Genomic DNA, 26,376 nt, shown 5'->3' on the forward strand with positions numbered 1-26,376 from the left:
GATGGATGAGTTTGTAACTGGTCGTCTTAACCTGGCGAGTCAATAATCGACTGAAGTTGGAGGAAGAGGGACAGTAAAACTTGCAATGTGTGCAGAGCAAGGTCGTCAGATTATTGAGTTTCGAAATACTCTTTTTGTTCCTAACTTACGCACTAATCTTATATTTGTCGCTCGAATTACCGATAAGGGCAATTCCGTTACATTTAACAAAGAATCTGCAGTCATAATGACCCCTGATGGAACGATCAAGTTAAAGGGAAAAAGAGAAAGTGACGTGTACTGCCTTCGACACAAAGACGACAACAATTATCGGTCCAATTATGCCCAGCCTGAGCCTAACATCAAGCTCTCACATGAACGAATGGGGCATTTGAACAACAGGGACCTGGTGAAGCTGCTTGATATGGGTGGAGGCATCAAGGTCACAAGAGATGCCGATTCAAAGAACTGTGATGTTTGTACCAAGGGTAAGATGTCAGCAACACCTTTCGCTAAAGGTCTAGGACCTTGCTCAGAATTATTGCGTATCATTCACTCTGACATTGTTGGTCCGTTTCGAGTTAGAGCACTAAACGAAGCCCGGTACTTTGTATCATACATTGATGACAGCTCAAGAATATGCCGAATATATTTTCTGAAGGAGAAAGGTGGAGTTTTAGAGGACAAACCTAGCACAAAATCAAACTGGCAAGAAAATTAAAATACTGCAAAGTGACAATGGAGGAAAGTACTGTAATTGTGCTATGGACGAGTACTTGTTGGCACATGGTATTGAAAGGAGGCTAACTGTTGCTCGAACACCTCAACAAAATGGCAAAGCTGAGCGAATGAATCGTACACTAATGGACATGGCTAAGTGCCTACTCATACAATCTGGGCTCAGTTCACAATTTAGGGCAGACGCAGTAGCAACTGCAAGTTATCTACGGAACAAGAGACCAACAAGCAGCCTTCAAGGTCGAGTCCAGCCCCCTGACACGCAGTCAAACTACTCTCCGCGCTAATGAAGCCGCCGAGGTGGCGCTACGCGACTTAACGGTAGGCCGCGCCATTACAGCATCATTCAAACAGCGATGTTGTTTCTCGGCGTCATTCGCGATAATTATGGGCAAGGCAATAATGGCAATATATTGTTTTGTGTATTATAATTTATTGATAAATACATCGTTGAATTGTAATGTTTTTGATAGTTTCGCCATTTTTTTCTTTTCTCGATTGATTTTTTTTTGCTCCACGTTTGATCATACGCAGAATTCCCGTATGCGTTCAGAGATGAATAAGTGAATTATTTGATAAAGAATGCCTGTAGCATGGTCTTTACATTCACCTGAAAAGCTCGGGTACAAATAAACATCATCAAAAATATAATCAAATAGATGGGACGAATTAAGGCGGTAAATAAATCGTTCTTCTAGGAATAGAACCAAACGATAAAGTGCTTTATTAGGGTGAATCAGAGGATCATTTATAAGAATATAAGAAAAATAAGCTTCTGGCAAGGCAGGATTATTATCATACTGTAGCATTCTCTTTTTACAAGAGCGACAGCCAGCGTGATTCATCAGTTGTTTCATTATTTTAGCAGTCAAGTAGTACATCACGCAGTCAGCGATCTCTGGTTGTGTATAATCATGATCACAGATATCTCCTACTTCTATGTCACAATTTCCAACAATATTATTGAGTTTCAATTTGAGTTTTTGAGAAATAGCAGATTGAGCAGAACCAGAAGATTTTTTGTAGAATGTTTTGAGGTCAGAGGTGAGGTTGATCTAACAGCGCAATTGCTTGTTTCAGGAGGTTTTAGTACACTGTAGTTCCTGAGTATTTTAGAAATCTGTAGGAAAGTTGAGGTGGTCGGATGGTCATTACTTCCACCTCCTTGACAGATAGAACCAAAAAATTTCCGAGAATTGAAAATGAAAAAAAAAAAGAAAAAAAGAAAAAAAAGAACATGTTAAAAAGTGTAAATCTGTTAATGGGTGATAATCCACATTAGAAACAAAAGCAAATAATGATGTTAATATGCATGTCAGTGTCATGATGGCGAAGCAGAGAGATATAAGCAGAAGCCCAAAGAGTTGTGTGCTTAGCGAAGTTTCTGGGTTAATATTGTGGCTTTCTAAACCTCAAGACTATCCTGATTTATTCTGCCAGTGAGAATATAAGCAAAGCCACACACCTCAGTAAGATACTTGATTAATTCCAGAGTGGATTTCAGAGTCACACGTAGGCCTTCAGCAGTCTGCCTTGTTAAGAATAAGTCTCTGGCAATTTCACCCTCCTCCACATATTTCTCCCATTGATCCAACTTATTTAAAGCGTCTTCAATTACCTAAATGAAAGAATCATCCGATCTATTACATCATTAATGCTTTAATCGCATTTCAATAAAATATTTCCTCTTTACTTTATAATCCAAGTTGCCAGGTTCTACATCATTCATGTCCTCCGTGCGATTCAACGCATCAAATAAATTATTGATGAACCTATTCTGCGGTTTCTTCAGAGTCCCTCAAACCCTCTACTTTTTCTCGAAAAACATCAAGCCCATGAGCAACTCAATTACTGAAAATCTGAAACGAAAAGTGGTTTACAATGCTGATAAGTTTGCAAAACATAAAATTGACATCTGACCCTCATCTTCGAAGAATTATTGAGTTTGAGCTGATGGAGTGACAATCGAGGGCAAACATGCTTTCCTCCTATACCAGCAAACTTCTTATCAGCTTCATGAAGTGTCTCCAAGTGCTCCCACTTGATGAGTGCCTTACCCGGACTCATCTGGAAAGCACAAGAATATTGCTAAATAATTATCTCTCCATTGAACAAAAAAGGTTTTTTTTTTCAAAAATAAGGGAACAGTAAAAAAAATACATGTATAGTAGGTTCAATGAGGGAGAATGCGACAAAATACGTACTTTTTTACATTTTCCTCTCATGTTCATAACTCACGGACAAATTTATTAGTACAAGTGAGTCTATATTGATCGTCACAGAGATATAATTGTACTTTTCCGGGCAAATGAATTATTCTCTCCGACCGGGAATTAAATTAATTAATAACCTTCAAGAAAAGTGAAAATTTATAATTTAATCCCAAATGTCCCTAGTTTCCAACAAACCTGCAACGTTCCCTTGTTGAATAAGCGATTACGTATAGTCTTAAGTAGATGTGGTGTGTCTGAAAAAATGTAGATTCGTCGATTTTCATCATTCGGATGTTCATACCAATTAACTGGATTTTTCCTGCATCCAGTGACGTGGTTCTCCTCCCAGAAAGCTCGGTTTGTGCTAGCTCCATCCGTAATGCTACCATAGACTTTTGCTCCACCTTTCTCCAGAAGTGTTATTGCTTTGAGGATCAACTGATCTATCACAGTGCCTACAACAGCTCTATGTGAAGCAAAAACAGCAATGGCCTGGGAGAAAGATTCCGTTAAAGATTGAGACATAAAAACAAGTGCCCGATTGGCCTTCTTATCAAAATTCACAGCCTCCTCATGACCATCTTTCCCGAAATCGGCCAAGCCTGTGAACGTCATCGTCCTGCTATTAATATCTAAACTTTCCTTGGTATAGACTTCATTGAGGAGGAGAATGCCGTGTTTATATTTTTCTTCCTTCCCAGCCAGCATAAGTCTGAGGACTTCGAAAAATTCCGGATCAAACCCACAAGACGCAGTTATATCAGACAAATATCGTCGGATTGTTCGAACAGAAGGAATTGGTAGGACCATATGTGAGCAGACGAATGAGTATCCTGACGCGGAACGCATATGGAATAACATGCCTAGCAAAATCCATTCCTCCGTATATCGTCTGCCCCTCGGACTTTTTTTCTTCGCAGCACTCAATATTTCCTTTAACGCAGTTGTCACATTCCTCGTCAGACTACCTTTATCTTCATAAAATGTGATATCACAATTCAGAAACCGTTGTGGTCTTAGGCAGCAAGCATCAAGCTACCGTTTATTGTATGCAACCTGCGCAGATGCTCGACTTGTAGCCTTTCGTGAAGAATTTAATTTCGTTTTACACCTGGAAAATGCCAATTTCTTCTGTGGAGAAAGAACAATTCTAATGCTTTTTACCTCGGCGCGGTTTCCCGCCCGACGAATTTTCTCCGTTACAGTTCTTTTAATCTTCTGACAAGCTTCACACTTAACACTGATACCATCAGCTATTACGAGAGGACAACGGCTGTGGCGCCATGTGCCTTTAAGATCCATATGAATAAAATCACAATTTGGCTGTTTCAATTCATTCTGGAGTTGGCACCCTGAGCAAACCCGAAGCCTATCGATGATAAGCATCAATTCTTCCAGTTGCTCCACTCTGCGGATTGGATGACAGAAGTCATCAAATACTGGAGATCGCTTTAGAGATTCCTTCAAGACATAAATCCTAGGTATCAAATCCTCACTGAGAGATATTTGGTTCCATAATAGTAATTGAGGGTCCTCTTCAGTGTTTATTTCCTTAATTCGAAAGAGGAACAAGGAAGTTGTTGAACCATTGATCACGACTTTCTTCTCCCAATGCAGAGATAGTTTCAGAGTTTCTCCACATAGTTGTTTCAATGTCATGAGGGGTTCACAGTCCTTACTATTGTTTGAATTTGGAGGTGAGGGAGGCATTTCGACACTTGATGCTCCATCTGCATTTGGGAGAGTACATGACACCTGGGATTGTTCATTTGATTTTTCAATCACATCCACTGCAGAATTACATAAGGTGAATTTCAATCGCGTGGAAGTCCATCTTTCTGTTCAGGGGAATATCGATGGAATTATCCTTGGTTCAAGTCTTGACTTGGTGTACGTGGACTGTAATGAATGTAAAATAGTTTCCAAAATTTGCTTAAGACTAAGTTACACCGCTGAGCTAAGGTAGAGAGCCAATCAGGTAATGATGCGTGGGTGGAGGGGGTCGCATGCCCTCAACTGTTCCCCTTCAAGCCCAACCCCTACTCAGTCCACGTCATGGGGGACGCTGGGCCTAGGTGAGAGAAGTGGAAGAGAGGGAATTCAGAAGGGGAAGAAGTGAACCTTAAGGAGAATGAGAGCGGTCGAAAGGTTCGAGCATTTGGCGAGGAGAACTTAAGGGGAAGGGGGGGGGTTTCCCAAGGGTTTTAGGGTATGGTTTATAGGAATAGTTTTTAAATGGTCTTGAATTGTCTGCCCACATGTTGAGCAATTAAAGAAGTGGACGTGAGGGATTTTATATTTAATGTGCAAAGTATCTTGGATCTTCGAAAATAAAACTGTTGTTTTATGATAGGATTAGGGATTTCGAAATGTCTGGAAGAGGTGGAGATAGAACGAATGGGTTTATTATAGGATTAAAATATTTTTGAGGGATTTTTCGCGAATGTGCGCTTGGTCGTTGAAAGTGATTGTCAGGGTTTTTCCCGCTTAATAATTATGTTATTTCTACAGGTTTCCTAATGTTAGTATTTATAATATTGCTTAGATTGTTAACTTGTAGTTGGATTTTTGATGTGAAACATCTATAGGCTCACTTGTAAACCGAATCGTTGGTGTAGCGACGCTTGCCGTGGCGACGGGTCGCCACGCTATACTAAGGTATACCTATATATATTATGTGTAGTAGAGTGTACGGTGTAGCTTCTCACTCCGTTCGACGTTGTTCTTTACTACGGTATACAAAACCTGCGTTTTATTTAATTTTTTATTTCAATTTTTGATAATAAAATATGTGTGATAGTGATAACTTAGGAAATCAAAGTGATCAACCTTGTGCAAAGAAAGTGAAACTACACTATGGCATACTACCAAGTCAACAGTAAGTAGATCGTATTTTTCAAGTTTCCATAAATGTAATGATTATATTTTTATATTTAATTAATTATATTCATTAGCTCACCCCTGACGTGCTCTATAGACGAGACGAAGGGGACGGTTGAGTCACCGACTGAGCGCGGCCCAGGTGGCGGATAGGGGGAAGGCCGGAGAATGGGTGGTACCCCGGGGACGGAGACAGGAGGCTGGGTAACAGCACCTGAATCCAGGATCCTGGGGCCCATTTCGGGAGTAAAGACCCGTCTAGAAGACCCAAGGCATCGCCGCGGACCAGACTCCCCAAGCCAAGGTGGAAGTGACCGTGCTGAGGGCTGAATGGCACTGGGGAACAGTATCTTTAACGATACCCTTGGGGAACCAGGCAGCACCCCATTGTATTTATGCCTTACCCCCGTATCCAGGCTCTGCGGGGGTGGACTTTATTTTCCTAGGTTTCTCGTGGAACTTATATGGAACCATTGATTAATAAAAATTTTAACGCCGATGACGGTGCCTTCCCTGAGGGAACGGCAGAGGCTTTCACGACAGACGAGGAGATGATCGGCGCTCGGGTCCCAGACGGGGAACAAGGGCGGACGGAGGTAGAGGGGGAGCCAGCCTCAAAGGGGCCTACCATTGGTGGCCCCGCTGTCACTGACCCCGCCCAGGGCAAAAGAAAGAAGGGGTGGACCGGCGCGGAGAAACGCAGGGCCCGCCAGGCTAGGCTGAAAGCCGAGGCCTCGCGGGATCTGCAATCGCCGCAGGAAGCGATCGCATCAAAAGGGAAGAAGGAACAGGGGACAGGGTCCAAGAGGCCCAGGTCCTCTGGTTCCACTCCCCCGGATACGGCCATGCCCGCGAAGAGGGTGCGGGCGATGGAAGGGCTGGGGGCAGCGTCCTTCAGGGAGGCGGCGAAGGGCATAGGCAGGGTGGCCGTAGGGCCAACTGGCTACCCAGAGCTGTCCCTGACGAGGGAGCAGGCGGACCAGGGCCAGGAGGCGCTGGTGGCAGCACTGTTCGGGACTGACCTAGAGGGTCAGCTCGAGGTTCATCAGGGTAACTGCCTTTCTCCCGGGAAAACCCGTGGGAGCGGCGGTGACCCTTGAGAGGCTGGGGAAGCAGAACCAAACCCTCACCACTGGAAAGTGGAAAATGCGACACAAACGCGCAGAACGTGGCGTGGGGCAGTGAAAGATGCAGTGAGAGGGGGCACTGCTCTCTTGGAATTTATGGCAGACGTGGACCTGGAGATCCTAAACACGAGCTCGAGGCCTACATTTGTCACCTCGCGCTGGCAATGTATCATTGACATAACCATGTGCACCCGCCGACTGGCGGAGCGAAGCATGGACTGGAGGGTGGACCGGGGGGACACCCTCTCTGACCATCCACGCATTAGATTTAGCATTGAGGACTGTGCCAAGCTACAGCAGGATCGCCTGCGCAGGAACCCAAGGACCACCGACTGGGACTCCTTTGAGAGGAACCTGGAGGAAAGGCTCAGGGTAGAACGCATAAGGCCTTGCAGGGAGGACAGGTTGGAGGACGAGGTGGAGAGAATCCACGTCGCCCTGACCGAGTCCTTCCAGATGGCATGCCCGGCTAAACGATGCAGGCAAGGGAACAAAGTGCCTTGGTGGAGTCGAGAACTGGACAGGCTGAGAAGTCAGTCCAGGAGACTCTGGAACCGAGCATACAGATCCAAGGGAGCCGAGGACTGGACTCTGTACAGAAATGCGCAGAGGGAGTACAAGACGCTCATCAAGCAATCGAAAGAGCTCACCTGGAGAACATACTGTGAGGACCTGGAGGCACTATCAAGGGTCTCCAGCCTTCGCAGGGGTTTCTCGGGGGGCCCTGCACAAAGGCTGGGTGGAATCACGCTGACAAGTGGAGAGACCATCGCAGAACCGCGAGAGGTCCTTGAGCATCTGGTTTGCGCGCACGTTCCGACTCTATTATAGAGCACCCAGGAGAGTGCCCTGAGGCAGACTGGACGCGAACAGGAAGCGGTGATCCCGACTGGGGGCTGGCCGCAAGAATAGTAACGCTGGACAGGCTGCGGTGGGCGGTGGACTCTTTCGAAATATACAAGAGCCCGGGTCCGGATGGGATATATCCGGCCCTCTTGCGAAGACGGGGTCCATTGCTCCTGCGCAGACTGCTACGGCACTGAGGGTCTGCCTAGCATTGGGCTAGGTGCCCAGCAGGTGGCGGGAAGTCAGAGTTGTTTTTATCCCCAAGCCGGGTAAATGCAGCTATGACCATGCAAACTCCTACAGACCGATCAGCCTAAGCTCCTTCCGGTTGCAGACGCTGGGAAGACTGGTCTACAGGCATATTAAGGAGGGGGCACTGAGGTCAAACTAGATAGGTTCCTCACAACATGCATACCAAGCTGGCAGATCAATTGAGACTACCTTGCACCACTTGGTAGGCATAATAGAAAACGCAAAGGAAAGGAAGGAGGAAACCCTCGGTGTCTTTATAGACATAGAGGGAGCCTTCGACAATACTTCCTTTGACATGATGGAGAAAGCGGCGGCATCATTTGGGATAGAGGCGTCGATCACCAAATTGATAGCCGCCATGCTCCGAACCAGAGCTGTCCACTCAACCCTCGGGGACAATGCGGTAAGGGCTCCGGCGGGGAGGGGCTGCCCGCAGGGGTGTGGGAATCGTGGTTATTGTTCATTTAGGGAAATCACAATTCCAACACAGTATATAATTAACTTTTAATATTTAATAAAGTAATAATTATATACACTTAATACTGATCGCGTTAACGATACACACAAAGGCACGAGTTGCAAAGTGAGCAGTCAAGACGCGACTGACTCTTAATATTTGATATAGGTGAGAATTCGGGGGTACCCTAATACAGGTACAGTTTGGTCCCCATATTAACTGGGCAGGTGAGTGATGTCACCTATGTCCAGTCGTCTCGCTGTGTGTGTGCTGACGGTCTATCGTGTAGACGTCGATGTAGCGCGGCGTTACGGGGGGGGGGGTTATCGCCCCTCTGCTGTGGCTCCTCGTTGTCGACGGTTTCCTCACTGGACTCGAGGAGCTGGGGGTAAGGACAGTGGCATATGCGGACGATGTGGCACTGCTGGTAACGAGCAGGGAAGCGAGCATGCTACATAGCAAAATGCAGAAAGCGCTGAACTATGTTCAGCAGTGGTGCACATCAAAGGGCCTGAGGGTAAAACCAGGCAAAACGGAAATGGTGCACTTCACAAGCAAAAGGAGGGGTGCCGTCCAACGCCCCTCCATTTACAACACAGAACTGAAATTCTCTGGGGAAGTCAAATACCTAGGTGTCTGGCTCGACAAGCAGCTCAGCTGGAAAAAGCATATCGCCATGCAAACCAACAACCTCACAATGACATACTGGGCAGGCAGGCGAATGTTCGGAAGCACGTGGGGTCTAAGGGCGAGGTGGGTCAAATGGATCTACACGGCCATAATGACCCCACAGCTTACACACGCAGCCGTAGTGTGGTGGCCGGCCTTGAATAAGGCCTGCCACAGGAAAGCGGTGGACAGAGTAGGCAGGCTTGCGATGCTGAGCATAACAGGGGCCCTTCGAAGGACCCCGAGTTCAGCATTGGAGGTCCTGGTCTTCATGCAACCGCCACACCTGATTATAAAGGAGGAGGCGACAAAAGCGGCTGCAAGACTGCGGCTGCAGGGAACGTGGAAGGGAGCCAGGAACGGGCATACTAGTGTCCTCCGCACAGACAGAGGCTGGAAGGGCTACTGTCGCGCGGTGCTGACACCTGCAGACCCAGATGGCACTTTCACAGGAACTTCCCTGTCAACCTTAGATGGGGGGAATCCCCGTCAGGAAAGGACGCGGACTGGACGCCGCCCCAGGGGCTAGTCTGGTGTACAGATGGATCTGCGGGGGGAACAAGAGCGGGGGTTTGGTCTGAGGGGCCCGCAGTAGCGAGGACCATCGGGCTGGATTCGCACGCAACCGTGCTCCAGACAGAGCTGGCTGCCCTGAGGACCTGCGCCAGGATGATCCTGGAGAGAGGGGACAAGGGTAAAAAGATGTTCATCTACTCAGACAGCAGACGCGCGCTGAGGGCAATACTCAAATATGAGTGTTGCTCTAAACTAGTGGGTGAATGCATAGAGCTGATGGAGGAAATCGCCATGAACAATCGGCTAGAGATGGATTGGATTCCGGGCCACGCTGGCATCAGAGGCAATGAGAAAGCCGATGAGCTAGCTAAGAATGGACGCAGAAGGGCCTCTCAGTGGGAAGTCGAGCGCGTAGGCGTGCACACCGACTTTGTGAAGGACTTGGTCAAGGAGCGTGGGGACAAGAGGATTGTGTTTAGGTGGGGCTCGGAAACTGGCGCCAGACACACGAAATCCCTCTTGGAAAGACCCACTAGAAAGTTTGCAGAAGCTTTGTTGGGCCTGAACAGGGCTAAGCTCCGAGCTATAGTCGGGCTTATCACTGGACACTGGCCCTTGGCTCTGTATTCATCGAGGATTGGCAAAGGGACTGGCTCCCTATGCAAAAGATACGGGTTGACGGACGAGGATCCTCTTCACCTAGGCACAAGATGCAGCGGGCTCGATGAAGTCAGATGGGACGTTTTTGGGTCTGCAGGCATAGATATACATGTCGACAGGGACGGTATCAAGGGGCTCTATGAGTTAGCGCGTAGGGGACTGATACTCGAGACCAGCGACTGACCGGCTACCTAGTGGCAGGGTGTAAAATGACCGGAAGGCTGATTACACCTCTAGACTTATGAGGACCGTCTAACGGCAATAAAGTCAAAGTCAATTATATTCATATTAATCATATTAATAATGTATATAGATTATATTAAGATTAATAATTATATAAATAATATTAATATTATCTTCAATTAATTATTTTCTTATTATTCATGAAGGAATTAATATGGAAAAATGTATTAATAAAATTTATACCAGCAAATCTTTAGTCATATATTGCAATAATTAACTAAGATTTGAGTTCATGAGTATATTGAAGCCATACTCAAAATTTCTTTTCTTTTTGTTGTGTATTTTAATATCATATTTTTTTAAATATTTCAGTTCCCAACAATCATCACAGGGACCACAAAATATTGTTATTGAAAGTGGACGCCACCCTGATCAGTTAAACACAAGGCATACTATCAATGTTGTGTAAGACTTTATTAATAGAATAGCACCAGACTATTTTAAACTATTGCATCTATTGGTGATATGTGTGCTTCACATATCAAACTTGAAGACGGAAGTGAAGTAATTATGATTGTAGTATACATTTCACCTAATAACAAAATGGATCATATAATTTCGTTGTTACATGAAAGGTTATTTCCTTATAGGCAAACAGGTTCAAATAATTTTTAAAACGAATAAACATAAACTACCATTAATTTTAGCTGGAGATTTTAATGTAGATTTTGCTAGAGCTGAATCAATGCCATTTATGACATTTCTTCAAAAAGAATTTCAATTGCAAATCAATAACAATCCATGAGAATCTCCTACCAAATATGGGCCAACAATAGATGCTGTATTTGTGAGATATCTTGATGGTGTTTCATCCAATACTTTTGTAACGTACTTTACTTATCATCGACCAATCGTCGCAGTAATACCGGCAGAGGAAAAATCGAATATAACTATTACTGAAGTCACTGATGAAAATATTCAAATTGTGGCCACTTGATATTAATATCGAATTTTTATATCACATGTAAATAAATGTTTATTAAATAAAGTTACCATTTTCTGTAGAAATTCGTAATACTTCATTTTTTCATTAGACTATATTTCATTCCTGTAATAATATTATCTTTTATGCATATTACTTGTACACACACGATGTTTCACATCTGCCAGGCGTCCTATGACGGCTCATTTTTTAATGGTAATTCTCATTTTTACAGTGGGACCACAGCGCCACTAGGGAGTTACTAGGAAATCTAGGTTTGTACACAACACTATCGACGGAAAGCTTTAAAAAACCCAACGGTTAGTCTATGAAAGCGTGCCTTTACAAACAAATCGTATAACCTTATCGATCGCGATCTATATCGCCCCTTTTATAAACGATCTGTCCTGCAAAGACAATAAACTTGATCAAACGAGTGATCCCGAATATTGTATCGGATTAATTAGCGAATATTTAAAATACCTAACCTATGGAACGAAACTACGTGATCTCGGCATCAGTGGTCCTTCCCTGGTGAAAATGACTCCTGGTGAAACTTATTAAAAAAAAAAGAGTAACCGGAAATGAGGACGTTATTGCCGTCTTCCCACTATTTCTTATTGAGGTTAGTAAAGAATTACGGAAGCGGAACGAATTAAAAATTAATAGGATCTGAGGAGGAACACCGAAGGGCGCGCCCGGACACAAAACCAGCGGTGCGACTCGAGTCCACCTTGACAATTTAACGAATAAAAAGTCATTTTTTCAGTGAAAAAATGCAATAGGATTTAATGGGTAGCGGGAATATTTCTCGTTGAACATTATAAGCGATTTTCTGACAAACATACGGGAGACTAAAAATTTGGGTAAATGTCAATTATAGCCCCCCCGGGAATTATACTGTTGAGTTTGGCTGATCCTTGTATACAAGCAAGAATGAGGCAAGCTTGACGGGTTTTGACGCTATTAGCAGTCACAAATAGATCCCTCTATCATTATCGAATGTGCCGCGAATCGAACAACATGAAGCTTAGTGAGATTTTCGTTGTTAGTGAGAATTACGACGTGTTGGTGAAATTCTTACGTGATCACAAGGTGTTGCTGAAAGAAGTGAAGTGCCCTAAATGTGGTTCGAGTATGACTGACAATGATTTGAGACCCAGGTTCAGGTGCAGAAAAATGAAACGACCTGATGACAGCCACAAGAAGGGAGGCGGAGGAGCGAAGTGAGCTTCTGAAACCGAATGAAAGGATCACAGGCGACGTCTATCGACGACAATTGATGCGTTTGAGCCGCGCACTGCGAGAAAAACGGCCACAATACTCCGACAGGCACGACAAAGTTATTTTGCAACATGACAATGCTCGCCCACACGTTGCACAGCCGGTGAAAACATACTTAGAAACGCTCAAATGGGAATTCCTACTCCACCCGCCGTATACTCCAGACATTGCTCCGTCTGATTACCATCTCTTCAAATCGATGACGCATGGCCTGGCTGACCAGCACTTCCATTCCTACGAGGAAGCAAAAAAATGGGTGGATGACTGGATAGAGGCCAAACCGGTCGAATTTTTTCGCAACGGGATTCATATGTTGCCAGAAAGATGGGAAAAAGTTGTAGCTAGCGATGGCCAATACTTTCAATAATTCATTTGTAACCATTTTTTCACAATAAAGGCTCAAAATTTGAAAAAAAACGGGAAAGACTTATTCACACACCTTATACAATTTTCAGGGTGGTAATGAGTTTTAAGGGGAACACTGCCACCCCTGAGGTTTGTCAAGGAAACATGTCTAATTAAAGGTCAATATTCGACAATTAACTATTACAAGCATTCTGCGAAGAAAAAGAATCGGGAAATTAGTGCATATCAATGGGAAAATCGCATAATATAATTTCTATTGCATTCAGATTTTTAGTCTCTCGTATGTTTTTCAGAAAATCGCTTATAATGTTCAACAAGAAATATTCCCGCTACCCATTAAATCCTATTGCGTTTTTTCACTAAAAAAATGACTTCTTATTCCTTAAATTGTCAAGGTGGACTCGAGTCGCACCGCTGGTTTCGTGTCCGGGCGCGCCCTTCGGTGTTCCGCCTCAGATCCTATTAATTTTTAATTCTTTCCGCTTCCGTAACTCTTCACTAACTTCAATAGGAAATAGTGGGAAGACGGCAATAACGTCCTCATTTCCGATTACTCTTTTTTTTTAATAAGTTTCAAGGAGTCATTTTCACCAGGGTTAGCCTCTTGGCTAGCCCCACAAATAATTCACCAACGGTGAAAGTTAATTGCGTATCGCAAGCAATCAATTCTAACAACGAAACAGTGAGTTATAAACTATCTAAATCATTAAAAAATAATCGCGGTTCAATTCTAAAACAAGAACTAGTGTGTGTGTGTGTGTGTGTATGTATGTATGGCGTATAGAACAATCGGATTTGTGACGTCATTCACAGGTTTTCCGTTATAAACAATTTAATAAACGTGGGTTTTTTATGCCGAATAGCTTTTTCCCAAACAAAATAGTGCATTATTATTATTATTCTTAAGTAATCCTTAAGCATCATTGCAACCATCATACTACCAAGTGTATGATAGTATTTAACCACAACACAAAAGCGGTTTTAATGTCCATATGATGGATCAATAAGTTAAACTGATTCGGGCATCAGTGGTCCTTCCCTGGTGAAAATGACTCCTGGTGAAACTTATTAAAAAAAAAAGAGTAACCGGAAATGAGGACGTTATTGCCGTCTTCCCACTATTTCTTATTGAGGTTAGTAAAGAATTACGGAAGCGGAACGAATTAAAAATTAATAGGATCTGAGGAGGAACACCGAAGGGCGCGCCCGGACACAAAACCAGCGGTGCGACTCGAGTCCACCTTGACAATTTAACGAATAAAAAGTCATTTTTTCAGTGAAAAAATGCAATAGGATTTAATGGGTAGCGGGAATATTTCTCGTTGAACATTATAAGCGATTTTCTGACAAACATACGGGAGACTAAAAATTTGGGTAAATGTCAATTATAGCCCCCCCGGGAATTATACTGTTGAGTTTGGCTGATCCTTGTATACAAGCAAGAATGAGGCAAGCTTGACGGGTTTTGACGCTATTAGCAGTCACAAATAGATCCCTCTATCATTATCGAATGTGCCGCGAATCGAACAACATGAAGCTTAGTGAGATTTTCGTTGTTAGTGAGAATTACGACGTGTTGGTGAAATTCTTACGTGATCACAAGGTGTTGCTGAAAGAAGTGAAGTGCCCTAAATGTGGTTCGAGTATGACTGACAATGATTTGAGACCCAGGTTCAGGTGCAGAAAAATGAAACGACCTGATGACAGCCACAAGAAGGGAGGCGGAGGAGCGAAGTGTGACACCGAGCTTAGCCACCTCCATGGTTCCTGGTTTTATGGAATGCGTATCCCCTTGGTTACAGCCATACGATTCATCGGTATGTACATCCTAATGCATCCTCCAAGACAAGAATTCCTTGAATTCGAACTTGGATTAGCACGTCAAACCGTGGTGGATTCGTCCAACTTTGTACGAGAACTTCTCATAGATTGTGTGAAGACCACACTACTACGTTGGGAGGACCCAACATTATAGTTGAAATAGATGAGACCAAATTGGGCCATAGGAAATACAACCGAGGACGTATTATAGAGGGGCAATGGGTATTCGGTGCATACGAGAGGGACTCTAAAGCCTTGCTCATCACCACAGTCAAAGATCGTACAGCCGGAATTCTTGTTGATGTTATCAGGAAGTGGATTTTACCTGGAACAACAATAGTCTCGGATCAGTGGAAGGCATATTCGAGACTAAACGATGAAGGGTTTCGTCACCTTACAGTAAACCACTCAATTAATTTTGTGGATCCTGAGACACATGCTCACACACAAAACATTGAGAGATCATGGAGAGACCTCAAAGGACAACTCCAGAGGTACGGCACAAGTGATGACCACTACCAAGGATATTTATGCGAGTTCATGTTAAGAGGAGCGTACCATTCCAAGATGGAATGAAACAATGTTTGGAAGTAATGGCCAAACATTATACCGCTAACGTGAATTTGGAACACAACAACCCAAGTGAAAGCCATACCTAAACGAATAAATATCAGCCATCGTCTTGGGTGATAATAGCGTTGTTACATCCGTCGAAGTAAACTCATTAAATTCTTTTTAAATAATTAGGAGTAGAAATTGCCAAACAGGGTTCAATTATTGGGAGGACCCAAAGGCCAGCCAAATAATAAATATTAATAGAAATTTTCCAGACGGATTTCTCTTCCGAAAATCCGTCGTAAAAGGAAATAAGTTGGGTCTGTCATGCTGAAGGCATCTGGAGTGCATGCCCAGTTTATTTCCCGCAATTTTAAAATTTTAAATTTACTTTCAATGGACAAATGCATTAAGGGAACTCAAGCCCTTTCTTTTATTATTTATTTTAGCGTGGGGCCAGACCCTTGTAAACTAAAATTCGAGTTTCCGTCCCATTAGAAATTTTATGGGGGTTCTATGAGTTCTCTTCGTAACGAGAAGTCATAAATCCCTTTTTGACAATTTTTAAATGTTTAAAAAAATATTCTTGTAATTTAATAATTTTGTGATAAAATAATTACAATTTTTTCTACGACCATGCCAATGTAAAAAATTCGTTGTTAGGACAATCCTAACTTATTCTTTCAATTATTTTTCAATTCGAAAGAATATGTTAGAGAACCTCAACTATTAATGTTAGTACAAACTAAATTGGAAAATTACCCAACTTTTTTGTTTTGTTTAATCTTAAATAGTTATTAGTTTAAATTATTAATATTAAATTATTATTTATTTTAAATAGAATTGTGGAGGGAGGAAAATGGGACCTCCCGAAACAATTCTCATTTGCGGTCGAGAGGGGGAAGCACGCCCACACTCTCGACACCTCAATGTAGAGGGGTTGGAGTTAGCCCTGAAACATTGAGACTATAGAGTAGGGAGGGAAAATTCGGGCCCAAGGTCATCAACCATTGGTCCCCTGAATTTTCCTTCCATTCTTCTGAGGACACACCCTGAGGCAAGAAACAAAAACTGTTTGCACGCCGTTTTCGTTCTCAGTGTGAATTCCTCCGTTTTCGGTAACTAACTTTCAAGTTAGAATTTTCTTTTTAGTCCTCCGAGACTATTTTCTACTTCCGTCTTTCAAGACATTTACAAGTCGTTCGTGACTTGGATTTTCAAGTTTAATTTACTCAATTCTTTTGAGATTATTTTTTTTCTTTTGTTTACATACATTAGATTCGTATTTTTATATAACGCCAAAATTGTAATTTAGTAAATTACCAAATAAGTGGAAATAGTGGTTAAGTGAATTGTAAGGTGAAGCAGAGACTCATCACCCGTAAGTTTTTATATATATATTTTTTTTGTGTAATTTACCTTTTTATTCAAATATAGACTCTTCGGAGTCAGTCTAACTAAAATCCTCGACAATTTGTTTATTTTATTTAAATCCCTATTCAGTGGGTTAGTTTTTAATTCCATGGGAAATTCCATTTAACTATTATTTAACTACGTCAAATCGGTTAATTTTGACGTAACAGCGTAAATAAGTTTAAATTTAAATTCTCTTTATTTATTTATTTTATTAATTTAGCTGCTAGAAGGAGCAGTGGTGGAATTTACACTTATTATGAACACGAGACGTTTAAAGTAAAAGGCTATGTTTACCTCGGGGGATTAGCTAAACTTTGGGTGAGTAAATACCAACTATAATAGCTCTGTGTATTGTCCATTGTTTCTGAATGTATCAACATGTGTTGTTTATGGGGCCGCCAACCGCCACGTCCAAGCCGTGGCCCTGGGTAATGCAGAGAGCGGTATATAAATTTCAACGTTATGTGGAAACTCATTGGTTCCCCACAAAACGGTTTTCAGATTTATCATCAGTAGGGTGAAATCTATCGACAGTAAAAAAATCAGAACGAAATTCCATGGGGGGGTGATACTAGACATTTACCAAAATCTGAATGTAGTAGAAATTATATTATGCGGGCACAAGTAAAAAAACCCCCATACATTAATAGAAGATGAATTTAAAGACAACCTCCTCGAATCTTATAGCTACGTAGAATATACGTTTCAGAAGAGGTCTGTAATCAGTCTTAACTAAGCGAACTCCCTACTTCCAGTCTTTTCATGGGGATAAGATTAGATGAGGGCAACGATTCCATAACTAGAAATGTAGAACTAAATAATCACAAAACAACAGGCGGAAGAATGATAGTTTTTAATGGGGACGTCACCGTTTCTTATGGTCATAGTATATGTATACTAGAGGGATTCTAATGAATTTTAGAAGGGCACACGTCGGACGGAAAAATAATAGGTTTCAATGGGAGCATTTCTGTAACCCATTGCTAATCAGTATATAGTTTTCGGGGAGTCTAACCAGTTTTAAGGGGCATAATGTCTCCCCTAAGTTTTTCAAGGAAATAGTCCTAATTAATGGTCATTATTCGATGATTAACTGGGACAATCATTTAGCAGAAAATAATAAACGGAAAATAGAGCATTTCGATGAGAATATCCTGGTGACGTATTGTCAATGAGTATAAATTTCTCGGGGAGTCAAATAAATTTTAAGGGTCCACTTCCTCTCCTCGGTTCTTCAGGGAAATGTAGCTAATTAATGGACATTATTCAATAGTTAACTGTAACGATTATTCCGCGGAAAACAATGAATGAAAAAATAGTGGATTTCGATGGGAACAATCCGGTCACCTATTGCTATTGAATAAATATTTCTCTGCGATTATAATCAGTTTCAAGGGGCACACTGTCACCGCTAATTTTTTCAAGGAAATGGTCCTAATAAATGATCATTATTCGATAAGAAACTGTAACAAGCATTTCACGGAGAACAATGAACGGAAAATCAGTGGATTTCAATGGGAACATCGCAGTGACTTATTGCTATTGAGTATACATTTCACGGGGATTCCAAAAAATTTTAAGGTGCCGACTTCCTAGCCTAGGTTTTTTTGGGGAAATATCCCTAACCAATGGCCATTATTCGATGATGAATTATTACTATAGTTCCGCGGAATACCATGAACGGAAAATTAGTGGACTTCAATGGGAACATCCCTGTAGCCTTAACTTATTGATTATATAAGGTGTGTGAATAAGTCTTTCCCGTTTTTTGTAAGAGATGCTGCCACCAATACTGTGCGAGTATTCAATGGTTACATATGTCAAAATGAAAGCTTATTCATCTGTCAACAATTCTACACTAACACATTAGTTGAAATTTTTTCGCATCATAAATTTTTGATATCATGAAAATGTCGAAATTTGAGCCGAGTCGACGTCATTTGCGGGAAGTTTCACTTTATTGGTTCAATTTGAAGGAATCTGCTGCCGAGGCGCATCGATTGCTTCAGGAAGCTTATGGAGAAGGTTGTGTCGATGATTCAAGTGTTCGCGGATGGTTTCGACGCGTCAAAAGTGGTGATTTCGACGTGGAAGACTAGGAGCGTTCCGGGCGGCCGCAAATCTTTGAAGATCAAGAATTGGCGACTTTGCTTGATTCGTGTCAAACGCAAGAAGAACTTGCTGAAGCATTGGGAGTTGACCGAACAACCATTTCCAAGCGTTTGAAAGCCATGGGAATGATCCAAAAGCAAGGAAATTGGGTGCCGTACGAACTGAAGCTGAGAGACGTCGAACGGCGTTTTTTCACTTGCGAACAGCTGCTTCAGCGACATAAAAGAAAGGGTTTTCTGCATCGCATCGTGACTGGCGACGAAAAGTGGATCCGGTACGATAATCCGAAGCGAAGAAAATCATGGGGACTACCCGGCCATGCATCATCATCGACGGCCAAGCCAAATATTCATGGCGCCAAGCTCATGCTCTGTATATGGTGGGACCAGCTACGTGTGGTTTACTATGAGCTTCTGAAACCGAATGAAAGGATCACAGGCGACGTCTATCGACGACAATTGATGCGTTTGAGCCGCGCACTGCGAGAAAAACGGCCACAATACTCCGACAGGCACGACAAAGTTATTTTGCAACATGACAATGCTCGCCCACACGTTGCACAGCCGGTGAAAACATACTTAGAAACGCTCAAATGGGAATTCCTACTCCACCCGCCGTATACTCCAGACATTGCTCCGTCTGATTACCATCTCTTCAAATCGATGACGCATGGCCTGGCTGACCAGCACTTCCATTCCTACGAGGAAGCAAAAAAATGGGTGGATGACTGGATAGAGGCCAAACCGGTCGAATTTTTTCGCAACGGGATTCATATGTTGCCAGAAAGATGGGAAAAAGTTGTAGCTAGCGATGGCCAATACTTTCAATAATTCATTTGTAACCATTTTTTCACAATAAAGGCTCAAAATTTGAAAAAAAACGGGAAAGACTTATTCACACACCTTATACAATTTTCAGGGTGGTAATGAGTTTTAAGGGGAACACTGCCACCCCTGAGGTTTGTCAAGGAAACATGTCTAATTAAAGGTCAATATTCGACAATTAACTATTACAAGCATTCTGCGAAGAAAAAGAATCGGGAAATTAGTGCATATCAATGGGAAAATCGCATAATATAATTTCTATTGCATTCAGATTTTTAGTCTCTCGTATGTTTTTCAGAAAATCGCTTATAATGTTCAACAAGAAATATTCCCGCTACCCATTAAATCCTATTGCGTTTTTTCACTAAAAAAATGACTTCTTATTCCTTAAATTGTCAAGGTGGACTCGAGTCGCACCGCTGGTTTCGTGTCCGGGCGCGCCCTTCGGTGTTCCGCCTCAGATCCTATTAATTTTTAATTCTTTCCGCTTCCGTAACTCTTCACTAACTTCAATAGGAAATAGTGGGAAGACGGCAATAACGTCCTCATTTCCGATTACTCTTTTTTTTTAATAAGTTTCAAGGAGTCATTTTCACCAGGGTTAGCCTCTTGGCTAGCCCCACAAATAATTCACCAACGGTGAAAGTTAATTGCGTATCGCAAGCAATCAATTCTAACAACGAAACAGTGAGTTATAAACTATCTAAATCATTAAAAAATAATCGCGGTTCAATTCTAAAACAAGAACTAGTGTGTGTGTGTGTGTGTGTATGTATGTATGGCGTATAGAACAATCGGATTTGTGACGTCATTCACAGGTTTTCCGTTATAAACAATTTAATAAACGTGGGTTTTTTATGCCGAATAGCTTTTTCCCAAACAAAATAGTGCATTATTATTATTATTCTTAAGTAATCCTTAAGCATCATTGCAACCATCATACTACCAAGTGTATGATAGTATTTAACCACAACACAAAAGCGGTTTTAATGTCCATATGATGGATCAATAAGTTAAACTGATTCGCAAACGCTAATATTAACCTAAAACTCGCGATTCGAGCTACCGGTGCAAAAGTTTCACTATAATCGGTAAGGTATTCCTGAAAAAATCGTCGGGCAACTGAACGAGCTTTATATTTAGCTAAATTTCCATGCTCATCTGTGGTAATCGAGGAAATCCATTTGCAATCGACTATATTTTTGTTTACTGGCCTGGACACTTCTGTCCAAGTATTGTTGTATAATAAGGAATCTAATTCGGTCTTAATTGCTGTCTCCCATTCGAGCCTATCCCCGTGAGATTTAATCTCATTAAAAGTTTTCGGAATTTGATGTATTGAGTGAACTGTGTAAAGAATTCTGAGGGAATCCCTTCGCTCACCGCAGAATCTGACGAAACATACATTCCCCCCCCCCTACTGTAGGTACGCAAAGAGAATGACCCAGTGAAGTCAGGGTTTGAATAAATTTGAAAAGGAATTTTTGGGAGAAATTCGACCTGCACAGTTATTGTTGTGGGAGAAATTTTTCCGAGGTTAATCAGAGGCCTTAGGGGTATGGAACAAAGACGGTCTTATGTGGGGAACCACCGGAATTAGTCAATAAAAACACGAGAGGTATTGGATCGTGGCGACGCAGGTTGGAACTTGATCGTCAAAACTAATGACGAATACAGTAAGGTATGATTTAGGGAGGTATTCTAAAGTGAAAAACAGGGGACAAGGTCCCGCAAGCGCCACGAGGGCGCGCGGCGGTCACTTTTACCTTCCCCTCAACTCCTGGTCATCCCCACTCTTCTAAGCTGTTCGGCGCAGAGATTATTTCTTAAAATCCAAAATGATTTTAGAAAGTACGGAAAAATGTAAAAAAATTTTTACAAAGAAGAAAATAAAGGGAAAACACAAAAATAATAAGAATCATTGTTATTTTTTGTTTAATTGACTATCTCTTTCCCCATGATTTTCCCACTCATTCCCGCGAATTAGTGAACTATTTCATAACGAAATATAGAATAGATAGATAGATAGGTAGGAATAGGTAGGTAGATTTTTTTGATTGATTACGAATAATGGGATACTAGTAATATTCAAAATAATGTACGTAAATTCATTGATTCACCTATAAACAAAAATGGTTTTTCGCGAAGGGGCGTTGGAGTGAGAGGAGATTTCTTTACGATTCGCGATCGCCCACTTTAAATAAAACGCGTCGATGACTCTACCTCTTGGGTGACGTGGAAAGAGTCTCCCTGTAAATATTTTATTTGTGCGAAAATGGAAAATCGTGAGCGAGAATGTATCAATGAATGAATAGATTCTTTAAAAAATCACCATTTATCCTTTCTTTATCCCCGTTTTTCATCCTCATTATCTGATTTCCATGCCAACCTTTTGTTGGGAGAAATTGTAAAAAAAAAATTGAGTGCCTTCGCCGAGATTCGAACGCTCCACCGCAGAAGTTGCCGAGTGGTGAGGACGAAACGCGCATGAGGGGAAGACGGCGTACAGCGCCGCGCACGGCTTCCGAAGGTACTTGTCCCCTGTTTTCTTGTCGGCGACATCAAAGCTTGAGAATACCTCCCTAAATCATACCTTAGAATACAGTATTGATGATGACGAATACAGCGTCAAAGATCTTCACTAAGAAAAAGATCGAGGCAGTTCGCCCAGCAACGCGGGTGAGAGCACTTCGCGCCTAAGTTTTCGATTATTCATTGAGATTAATAATTAATGTTTACTTAAACATAACAATTATTTGTGTAGCAGTTCACCGATATATCACAGATTATTCTGAAATGAAAGAGTTATTCAGTGAAGTTATTATAATTACTTTCCCACACATTTAAAATATTTACTACAGATCAGAAGTGGGATTACACACGTGCTTAGTTGACTCAGTGAGTTAATAGTTACGAACTAACGTGTGTTAACCCATCATTAAAGATGTCAGATCTTGAACCAGATCGTGACAGAAAGCATCGACGTAATTCGGGGTCGAGTCGAAGTCGAGGTCATTCCAGGACCCCAGTACGTCGAAGTCAACGAGACAGAAGCCGATCGGAGGTTGGCAGTTCCCAGGACAGTCGAGGCAGAAGTCGGTCTAAAAATCACAAATCTCGTAGTAGACGACCCAGGAGTCAGTCTAAAGGGCATGGTCTTCGTAGTGGGCGACAGAAGAGACCATCAATACAGCATAGGCATCGAAACAATCGAAATGATTCGGGATCCAGAGGCACAGATTACAGAGTTATTCGAGACCTGAGTCCTTCCGGTGATGACTATCTCATCAATTCATTGCAAATGAACACATCTGGGACCGTTGGTTCTACCGGAGGAGGGATTAGGGCTTCAGGGAGTGGTGAGACAAATTTTGACAAATTAACTGAAGCGCTCACAGGTATTGCACAGACAGGTTCGAAACTATCAACGAGATATATTAATAAAAAGATTTTGCCAGAATTTAATCCACAATCAAAAATTCTATCTTCAACTAAATGGTCAGGAAAAATTGACAGGTATGCAATAATGTATGGTTGGTCGGACCAACATAAATTGTATTTGGCTATGTTGAAATTAAGTCATTGCATGGCAATGGTATGAATCACTCAATCAGGAACCGTTGACTTGGAAGGCATTTTCTGCTGCATTAATGAGACAATTTCCACCTAGAGATAATTTCGGGGTATTAGTCCATGCAGCAGCCGATTATAAGGCTGACCCAGGTAACGATTTATTAGAGTATTGCTTTGAGAAGTCTCGACAAATTAATGAATTGGCTTTGGAAATTGAGGAACAAAACGTAGACCATTTGATTATTCATGATATTGAACGTAAGGAATTACGTATGAATCTGATGGCATCAAAAAATAAAACCATTGCCGATCTCTGTAAACGTATCAATGAATTTCCAAAGGAAAAAGTTCGAAAAACGGATAAGACCAAAGATTTCAAAAGGGTAGAATTCAAAAATCGTGGAAAGTATGAGAACGATTTGTGTGAAGCCGGGGCATAAGAAACGCGATTGTCCAGTAGTAGTCAAGTCAGGAAAATTAAACAGGATTCTCGAGTGACCGGGGAAGAAAAATCAGAGAAAAAAGGGTTAAGTGTGATTATTGTGAGATGTTAGGTCATACCGCGGCTGACCGTTACAAGAAAAAGAATACAATGAAGACGGAGAAGAAAATATGACTAGCACGGGGGGAATCACAATCGCTACGAATTTTCGAGGTTGAGTCTGGTAAAATAAACAAACCTCTGGAGAAATGTCAAATCGAAAAGAAGGACAGGGTATGTACTGTAGATTGGGGTAGCGACTGTTCTCTAGCTCGTTCTAAATTAAAAATTCACATCGATAGAATATTATTCAAAATCAAAGTGTTTGTAGTTGCCGATGACGAACTTTCGAAGACTGGGATTATGGCGTTATCAAATGCGACCGGAGTAACCTTTACGTTGAATAAACAGTTGGATTGAGATAATACTATAAACTGTGATGAACTTGATGCTGAATCAACAACGCGATTGATTTCACTTTTGAATAAATATCGGGGTAATGTGGCGTTAACTATGGGCAAGCAAGGATGTACAAGCGCTGGAAAAATGCGAATTGAATTAACGGATAATGAGCCTATTCATCGGGGTCCACATCGTTTAGTTAGGGAAGAAAGGAAAAAGGTTAAAAAAATTGTCACCGATTTGGAAAATAATGGTATTATTCATGAGAGCAATTCTCCTTATGCAAGTTCAATTTTACTGGTTGATAGAAACTATGGTGAACCTCCAATCGCAGTCGATTATCGCGCGTTGAATAACATTACCAAACGTATAATTTATCCACTGCCGTTGATTGACGATCAGATTGATCAGTTAGCTAATAAAGGTGTTTTTATATCTCTTGACTTGAAGTCTGGGTTTTATCGAATTCCGGACCCGGAGTCCATTCCCTTAACCGCATTCGTAACGCCCGATGGACAGTGGGAATTCTTGTATATGCCATTTAGTCTTGCGAACGCACCAGCAGTGTTCCAGAGGGTAATGAACAAAATCATGAAGGGCTATGCACTGGTATATATCGATGATATTTTGATACCAGTTAACAGCATTGAGGAAGGATTTTCAAAATTGGAGACAGTAATGAAACTCCTTCAATCAAATAATTTAATTTTGAATTTGGCAAAGTGCAGATTTTTCCAAAGTATTGGTTATCTAGGTCGAGAAATTTCCATTGAAGGGGTGCGACCCGGGACACATAAGATCCATGGGGTAGCAAAAGTTACAGATCCACAAAATTTAAAACAAGTACGACAATTTTCAGGACTCGCCGGTTGTTTCCGCAAATTTATTTATGATTTTGCTCAGAAGGTGACACCTTTAACGAATTTATTACGAAAAGATATAACTTGGTCATGGGGGGTAAAAGAGTCTAATGTCGTGAAGGAAATAAAGAAAATTCTAATCAGTCGAGCTGTGCTTTCAGACTATGATCCTCAGCATAAAACCAAAGTTGATACTGATGCCAGTGCATTGGGACTAAGAGCAATTTTGATTCAAGAAGCGGATAATGATAGACGAGTTGTCGCGTATTTTAGCAGAAAGACGACACCCGTGGAACAGAAATATCATTCATATGATTTAGAGACGATTAAGAGCTGTGATTGAGGCCCTGAGGGTATTCCGAGTATATCTTTTGGGGATTAAGTATACGATTGTAACAGATTGTAGTGCGATGCGAGCAACAACGACTAAGAAAGACATTCAACCACGTGTCGCGCGTTGGTGGGTGTTTCTTCAAAATTACAATCTCGATATTGTTTATCGTCGTAGCGTTCAATTAGCTCATGAAGATTATTTAAGACGTGACCCGATCGATTGTTGTGTGGTAGATATCACTGAAATAGAGTGGATGAAGGTAGCGCAGATGCAAGATTCAGACATTGAAATTACAAGGAAAATCTTGGAAGATGGTGAAATACGTCCTGATACAAAACAGTATTTTGAAAAATATGATATGAAGGGAGGGATAGTTTTCAGAAAAACAGAGAACGGAAGCAAATGGTTAGTACCACGAATGTCTCGGTTTAATATAGTTAAACTTTGTCATGATTATCAAGGGCATTTTGCCTTAGAGAAAACGTTGGAGAAGGTACGAGAAAATTATTGGTTCAAGGGAAAGATGAATCTTGTTTCCAAGTATATGAATTCATGTTTGAATTGTCTGTACTACAAGTCTGTCTCATGGAGAAAACCTGGACTTTTGCACCCGATTGAGAATGTGGCGATACCACTCCATGCAATTCACCTAGATTATGTGGGACGATTTCAACGAAGTAAAAATAAGAACACTCAGATATTAACAATAGTTGACGGCGTTACCAAGTTTTGTGTCCTCGAGGCTGTCTGTGATACAAGTACAAAATGTCTAACTAAAGCGCTTAATCAGTTGTTCGCAATATTTGAATTTATTCCGTTTTTGTGCCTTTGGCCATTGCGACTACA

General features: G+C 41.8%; 1 protein-coding gene across 1 annotated transcript; it reads left to right on the top strand.

Moving 5' to 3' along the window:
* Positions 1-8,940: 8,940 nt before the first annotated feature.
* On the top strand, positions 8,941-10,520 carry LOC135167690 (uncharacterized). The gene is made up of 2 exons (XM_064131174.1): positions 8,941-9,601; positions 9,655-10,520. Exons 1-2 carry the CDS (start codon positions 8,941-8,943, stop codon positions 10,518-10,520), a joined length of 1,527 nt encoding a protein of 508 aa, XP_063987244.1.
* The last annotated feature ends 15,856 nt before the right edge of the window (positions 10,521-26,376 follow it).

Source organism: Diachasmimorpha longicaudata, chromosome 1 (genome assembly GCF_034640455.1).
Source record: "Diachasmimorpha longicaudata isolate KC_UGA_2023 chromosome 1, iyDiaLong2, whole genome shotgun sequence".
NCBI classification, from domain to species: Eukaryota; Metazoa; Arthropoda; class Insecta; order Hymenoptera; family Braconidae; genus Diachasmimorpha; species Diachasmimorpha longicaudata.

Coding starts and splice junctions, on each gene's coding strand:
- LOC135167690 (XM_064131174.1), top strand. CDS start 8,941: ATGCTACATAGCAAAATGCAGAAAGCGCTGAACTATGTTCAGCAGTGG. Junction 9,602..9,654: donor GACACCTGCAGACCCAGATG/GCACTTTCACAG, acceptor AATCCCCGTCAG/GAAAGGACGCGGACTGGACG.